A 7,323-nucleotide genomic window follows, 5' to 3' on the forward strand; every position below is an offset into this window, starting at 1 on the left:
CCTGCAGACTAGTTGCCAACTTAACTCAGTTATACTCACAGAATCCTGCCATTCAAATAATCTTCCATGACATCCCACTGGCCTTGTCCTTCTTGCTTCTTGGACATGCATCTGCCCATAATGGTACAGTATTTACAGGAGTGACCATCACATTCTCTCCTCAAGGTAAAGTATTTATACTGAATTCATGTTCTGTCAGATTGAGCTTGATGGAATGGTTTCAGAATAGTATGGTAGATCATAGCTGGGACATTCATGAGGCACTGCTGGCCAACAGCTTCAGCAGAACTATATACCATACTCTGGTTCTATGGAAGGTACAGAAAGCTATGCTGTGAGAGCAGCAGGTTGATTTAAAAATGTGGTATCATGCTGGTGAAGCTGTAGCATAAGGTCACATACATGATAACTACTAAAGGCAGCAAGTAATAAACAAAACTAAGCAAACACACACCAAAATAGATCAAAGGAAAACTGCATTCTGTCACCTCCAGCCATGAACGTGATGCCCATCCAAAACCCACATCAAAATTACCTTCTGGCCAAGTTAATTTTATATATGCTCAGCTGATCGTTTAAAACTACTAACCAAAGTGATATGAGAACTAATAACTTTCTGGATGAATTGTATCTTAGGTTAGCTGCCTAGAAGATGGGATTGAACATGGAGAAATGTGGACAATGTCATAGATCAGCCAGCCTGAATTACAATGTAATAGTCCAAAGCCCACATGGGAGAAGAATGGTGAGACATTGATGCATGAGGAAAGAACCAGCAATAAACAACAATATAATATCTGCGATATAATCTGCAATAAACTGTACCGTCCAAGAGAAAGCTGCTGGAAATGTTGACAATATATTAACACTGTGTTTTTGAATTAATTTATTGGTGGGAGAATTCTGTTTATTGGGTATTGAATTTCAACTCCTTTTAATGAGCTGTTTGCAGGCACTTAGCTCGATTTGTCTCGTATGCCAGCCTCATTTTCCAAAGAAATACCAGATCAAAATATGGTACATATTTTACTTTAGAACTCAACAATATTTGATTCCTAACATTAATTCCTTTGCTGATTTCTTCAATGCAAAGGAGATATTTCTGTTTATAGAAACCATCAATAGTTGGGAGAAGTTCCTGCTAATCTATACTATTTAGTGACATAGTGCCACAGCTATTCTGGACAAAACTACCTGTAAAACCAACTATGTGCACTTAGAGTTCATTCACTTTCCCAGAAAAGTTCAGACACCCATTAAGTAATAGACAAATCCATTTTTATACATTAAGTATTTGGCAAAGGAAATCTTACAATTAATTTTTGTCTTAATAAGTGTGAATTAATATATGAGGTGTTCTTTTATATGTTAGCTATTTGTAATAGATGTTACAATCTGCACTGAAGAACTAAAACAGCAGCATACCTCACTCAATACACAAGGTTTAGGAAATAAGTATGCAATTAATAGTGCACAAATGCTTAGAGCATTTATTTGTTTGATGTATTTATTTATCAAGTAGAGAAGAGCTGTCAGATTCTTACTGGTTCCCAGAGGAGCAATCCCACCGGAACTAGTTGCCTTCTCCTTAACTCCCTGTGGCACTATTCTCCATGACACACCATCAATATCCCCTTGCTTCTTCCTGCTGCCTCTCCTACACTGAGATGTAATTGAAAGTATCTAATTAATCTGTGAAATTTGCCATGTTTAGATTAAATATTGCAACATAACGATTTGATTAAGTAGTAGTGTTGTTAGCCTGAAAAGCTGCGTATGCTTCAGCGATATACCCAGTGTACAGTAAGTACTACTAAGCACTGGGGTAGTACTTTGGCTTTTTGCAGATAAAACGAAGTGAGGCATTTTATTTTTAATGAAACCCATAACATTTTATTGAACTTCAAAATCTAAACACAAAATCGCACTAAAAATCTTTACATGATAATCTCATCACATCAGACCAGCCTCTTAAATTGAAATCTCAATTCAGTGTCAGTGGTCGTGAATTATGTACATCTTTCCTAATTACGTTACCCTACACAGCCCTCCCCCACCCCCCACCACCAGAATTCACTAAAACCAGCATTGTGAGCCTGTCCGGAGCTCGGGTTTGTCACCCGGCTCGGGTTCTGGGTTCCATGAGTGGAGGAACAGCAGGTCATGTTGTGATGCCAGGGTATGGCAGAAGAATACTCCAAATCCTGGCGGGCCAGTTTAAGGCAATCTACCAAAATACTGCACATTCAGCTTTACCCCTCTTATGAAATAAAAGTCTTCAATATCGGAATATTCAATATCCTCAATATCGGAATGGGAATGGGAAGTGGAGTTAAAATGGGTGGCCACTATGTCCAATATGTCAACCAAAGGCCTCCTCTACTGTCATGATGAGGCCGCACTCAGGTTGGAGGAACAACACCCTATATTCTGTCTGGGTAGCCTCCATCCTGATGGCATGAACATCAATTTCTCAAACTTCCGGTAATGCCCCCCACCTCACCATTTCCCATCCCCCTTTCCCTCTCTCACCTTATCTCCTTGCCTGCTCATCACCTCCCTCTGATGCTCCTCCCCCACTTTTCTTTCTTCCATGGCCTTCTCCAGCCCTGTTTGTCTTTCAGCAAGTAACTTCCCAGCTCTTTACTTCATCCGTCCCCCTCCCAGTTTCACCCTAACACCTTGTGTTTTCTCCCCCTCCCCCCACCTTTAAAATCTACTCCTTATCTTTTTTTCTCCAGTCCTGCTGAAGGGTCATGGCCCAAAATGTCAACTGTTCTTTTCCCACAGATGGTGCCTGGCCTGCTAAGTTCTTCCAACATTTTGTGTGTGTTGCACCCATTTTAGCAAATTCCCTATAGTCCTTCACTGGTGCATTAGCAAGGGCAATGTGAACTTGATCAGGTATTTGCTGCATGAAGAATTCTTTAAAAATAAAGCAAGGGTGGTGATTTCCCAGAAGAGACAGTATGTGGTCCATTAGCTCCGAAGGCCTAGCATCGCCAAGTCCGTGTAAGGAGAACTCAGACTCCGATAGTCCAAAAGTCTGTAAAAGGTGAGTTTTCAGTGATCGGTATTTATCGTGTTCAGGCGAGAGTTCTTGTAGACTCACCACTCTTGCAACCAACCGTGGAGTTGCTGAGCAACGCTACCACATAGAAACACTTGGTGTTTCTCACGATGTACACTGGGCCTCAGCTTCTACAAATGAAGCAACAGCATTTTGCTCCCAAAATTTTGGCAGATTCAAAGCAATTGCATTGGCCGATATGTTCAATAACTCTGGAATCATCCTGGAGCATCGGGGTCACCAATGTAGGTTTCCACAAATAAGACAAAGTGAGGCATTTTATGTTTAATGAAACCGGTAACACGTTTTATTGAACTCCAAAACCTAAACACAAAATCGCACTAAAAGTCTTTATGTAATAATGTCATCACGTCAGACCAGCCTCTTAAAGTGAAACCCCAGCTCAATGTTGGTGGTTGTGAATTATGTACATTTCTCCTGTTACCTACCCCGTAACTGGGTTGCCAAACCAGCAGAAATGGAACGCTCGTTGGAGTCTGGTTTACTAGGAACTAATAAAGTTTTATTAAAGACATAAGTAATACCGTACTCTAATCGTAAGGATATCAATGTAACAGGTTAGCAATGATAATACACACATATACACAGAAATAGGGTAATAGGAATCAACCAAGCTCTATCGCAGTCTAGGGGTAAAATGATCAGTCTTAAGTGAAGCAGAGTTCAGTTCAGTTTAGTGCAGTTCGCAGTAATCGCTGTTGCTGTACCGTTGGGGAGAGAGGGAGAGAGAGAGAGAGAGAGAGAGAGAGAGAGAGAGAGAGAGAGAGAGAGAGAGAGATGCAATTTGGTTCAGGCAGACCTTTGATGTCTTCACAGTTGGTTTCGGGCAGACCCTTTTATGTCTTCTAATCCCCGCTGTGGTCACCGACTGTGACCCCTCCATTCCGGATACGATCGTTCTTCCGCGGTGAACCCGGCACCCAGGCAAGGGCGGACGCACACCCCAGGTTCCCACCAATCGTACCTTTACACCCTGTGAGCCTCTGGTCGGTTCCCGTGAACTGGACCTCCAAATTCCCACCACTTGTGGGGGTACACTACTCTTTCCAGGGTCTCGTGATGTGTCGCATGCCTTAGCAAACCTGCTCTTTTTATCCCCCTGCTGGGGTATCACCTGTCCATCAAACTTCAAACAGTTCAGGTTCAAAGCAACTGGTCTGTCAATATTCTGAATTGTGTTTCTTTTCTGTTAATCTCTCTCTTCTCTCTTATTAGCATTTTGAATGTTTCTCCATTGTCTTTCTTATCTCTCTCGTTAGCATCAATCATCAGCTAGCTTTGGTTGGCGTCACACTCCCAATTACATTACCCTACAGTAGCACCAATGCAAAATACCAAATTCCATTGTAGAATAAGTCAATCAGTGATAGTGCCCTTTCTCAGGCCAATATCCTCAGACTGTGGTTCATTTTGGGCAGATCATATGGTCCACATGCATGACATCAGACTCCAGAAACAAATACTTAACTCAGAGCTGAATTACACACGAACATGGGAAATTGAACAGTACGGTACATAAACAAACCTTCAACCCACAATGTCTCTGCCAACCATGATGCAAAATGAATCTAATCCCATCTGCTGCACATAATCCACATTTCCCCATTTCTTTTGCATACATGGATCTGTCTAAATGCCTCTGAAATGCTACTATCATGCCTGCTTCCACCACAATGTCTGGCAGTATGTTCCAGGCAACTACTACCCCCTGTATACAAAATTTACCCCACAGGTTTTGCTAAAATATTTCATTTTTACCATAAAACTATGCCTTCCAATATCTGACATTTCTGCACTGGGGAAGTGATTCTGATCCTAACAGTGCCTTACATAATTTTATAAACTTCTATCAGGTCTCTCCTCAACCTCCAACAATGTCAGAGAAAACAATTCGATCCAATATAACCTCTTCTTATACTAATACACTCTATCCAGGCAGCATCCTCTGCATAGTCTCCAAAGCCTCCACATCCTTTCTGTAATGGAATGATCTGAACTCAACACAATCTGTCAAATATAGAATAATCGAAGTTTTATACAGCAGCAATATGACTTCGATACTTTTTATTTATTTATTTAGAGACGTGGTGTGAAACAGGCCGTTCCAACCCAACAAGCAGCACCACCCAGCAACCCACCTATATAAACTCAGCCTGAGACAAAATCTGATATCCAAGAAAAATGCACAAATAATCTGGAATCAAATATATCATATTATGCAATGCTTCAGTTCAAGAGATGCTATTGTGTGCAAGTGAGAGAACAGAGCTATGCATTGATCACATTCAAAAATAGTATTTGTTTCACTAATGAAGATAAACCTCAAAACATCTATTGCACTGTAGTATCTTAAATTTTAAAAATGGTGGGCTAAAATTGAGTTTTAACAAAATTATTTTGATACAAACCTTTGTCATCATTTACTTCTGGTATAGCTCTCATTCTACCATTAGATTCCTCACATCATTTTCTTGATAAGGTTGTCAGGTGGCCTGCTCTCAAGCAGGCTGCAGAGATTTAGTGACACTGATTTGCCTTCAGCCATTTCTATTACTCATGTTCTCCACAGTAAGACCAGAAGATCATAAGCCACAGGAGCTGAATTACGCCATTTCATCATGGCTGATCCATTTCCCTCTCAACCCCATTCTCCTGCTTTCTTCTCACAACCTTTCTCACACTGACTAATCAAGGACATATCAACCTTCACCTTAAATACATCCAGCCGCCTGTGGCAACAAATTCCACAGATTCACCATTCTCTGACTAAAGAAATTTGTTATCTCCATTCTAAGTGGATGTCCCTCTATTCTGAGGCTGTGCCTTCTGGTCCTAGACTCCCCCACTATAGGAGACATCCTCTCCACATCAACTCTGTCTAAGCCTTTCAATATTTGATGGGTTTCAATGACATCCCCCCACCTCATTCTTCTAAATTCCAGCAAGTATAGGCCCAGAGCCATCAAACGCTCCTTATATATTGACCCTTTCATTTCCAGAATCATTCTCATGAACCTCCTCTGAACACCCTCCAATGTCAGCACATCCTGTTTTAGATAAGGGTCCCAAAACTACTCACAATAATCCAAATGAGGACACATCAGCCCCTTATAAAGCCTCAGCATTACATCTTGCTTTTATATTCTAATCCTCTCAAAATAAATGCTAACATTGCTTTTGCCTTCCTCATCACCAACTCACCATGCAAGTTAATCTTTAAGGAAACTTGCATGAGGAATCCCAAGTCCCTTTGTACCCTGGATTTTTGAATTTTTTTTCCATTTCGAAAATGGTCAATGCTTTTATTCCTTCTACCAAAGTGCATTACTATGCACTTCCCAACACTGTTTCCATCTGCCACTTACCTACCCATTCTCCTACTCTGTCTGTCCGTCTGCAGCCTCCCTACTTCCTCAGTATTACCTGTCTCTCCACCTGTCTTCATATTGTCCGCAAACTTGGCCACAAAGCTATCACTTCCGTTATCCAAATCATTGACAATATGATGCAAAAAAAAGCGGTCCCAATACCAATCCTTGTGCCCACTAGTCACAGGCAGCCAATCAAAAAAGGCTCCCTATATTCCCACTCTTTTCCTCCTGCCAATCAGACAATTCTCTATCCATGCTAATATGTTTCCTGTAATACCTTGGACTCTTATCTTGCTAACTAAGCAGACTCATGTGCGGCACCTTGGCTCAGGCCTTCTGAAAATGCAAATACACAACATTCACCAATTATTCTTTGTCTATCCTGATTGTTATTTCCTCAAAGAACTTCAACACATTTGTCAGGCAAGATTTTCCCTTGAGGAAATTATGCTGTCTTTGGCCTGTTTATCATGTGCTTCAAGCTTAGCAATCGACTCCAACATCTTTCCAAACACTGAAGTCAGACTAACTGGTCTATAATTTCCTTTCTTCTGCCTCCCTCCCTTCTTGAAGAGTGGAACGACATTTGCAATTTTCCAGAACCATGCCAGAATCTATTGATTCTTGAATGATCATAACTAATGTCTTCACAGTCTCTTCAGCTACCTCTTTCAGAACCCTAGGGTGTAGTCCATCTGGTCCAGGTGACTTATCTACCTTCAGACCTTTCAGCTTCCCAAGTAGGTTCTCTCCAGTAATAGCAACTCCACTCACTTCTACGCCTAACACTCTCAAACTTCCAGCATATAGCTAGTGTTGCCCACAGTGAAGACTGAGGGTTGTGTACTTTCTGGACCTAGC

The 7,323-nt window shown here is 41.2% G+C and overlaps 1 protein-coding gene across 1 annotated transcript in view; it reads left to right on the forward strand.

Moving 5' to 3' along the window:
- Window positions 1–1,700, forward strand: part of abhd3 (abhydrolase domain containing 3, phospholipase) — a 101,536-nt gene extending 99,836 nt beyond the window's left edge. Inside the window, exon 10 of the mRNA XM_063062599.1 lies at window positions 637–1,700. Within this exon, the coding sequence (XP_062918669.1) occupies window positions 637–641 (5 nt within the window). The 3' untranslated portion in view covers window positions 642–1,700. The remainder of the gene's footprint in view (window positions 1–636) is intronic.
- Window positions 1,701–7,323: the final 5,623 nt, after the last annotated feature.

This window comes from Mobula hypostoma, chromosome 1, assembly GCF_963921235.1.
Source record: "Mobula hypostoma chromosome 1, sMobHyp1.1, whole genome shotgun sequence".
Classification (NCBI taxonomy): Eukaryota; Metazoa; Chordata; class Chondrichthyes; order Myliobatiformes; family Myliobatidae; genus Mobula; species Mobula hypostoma.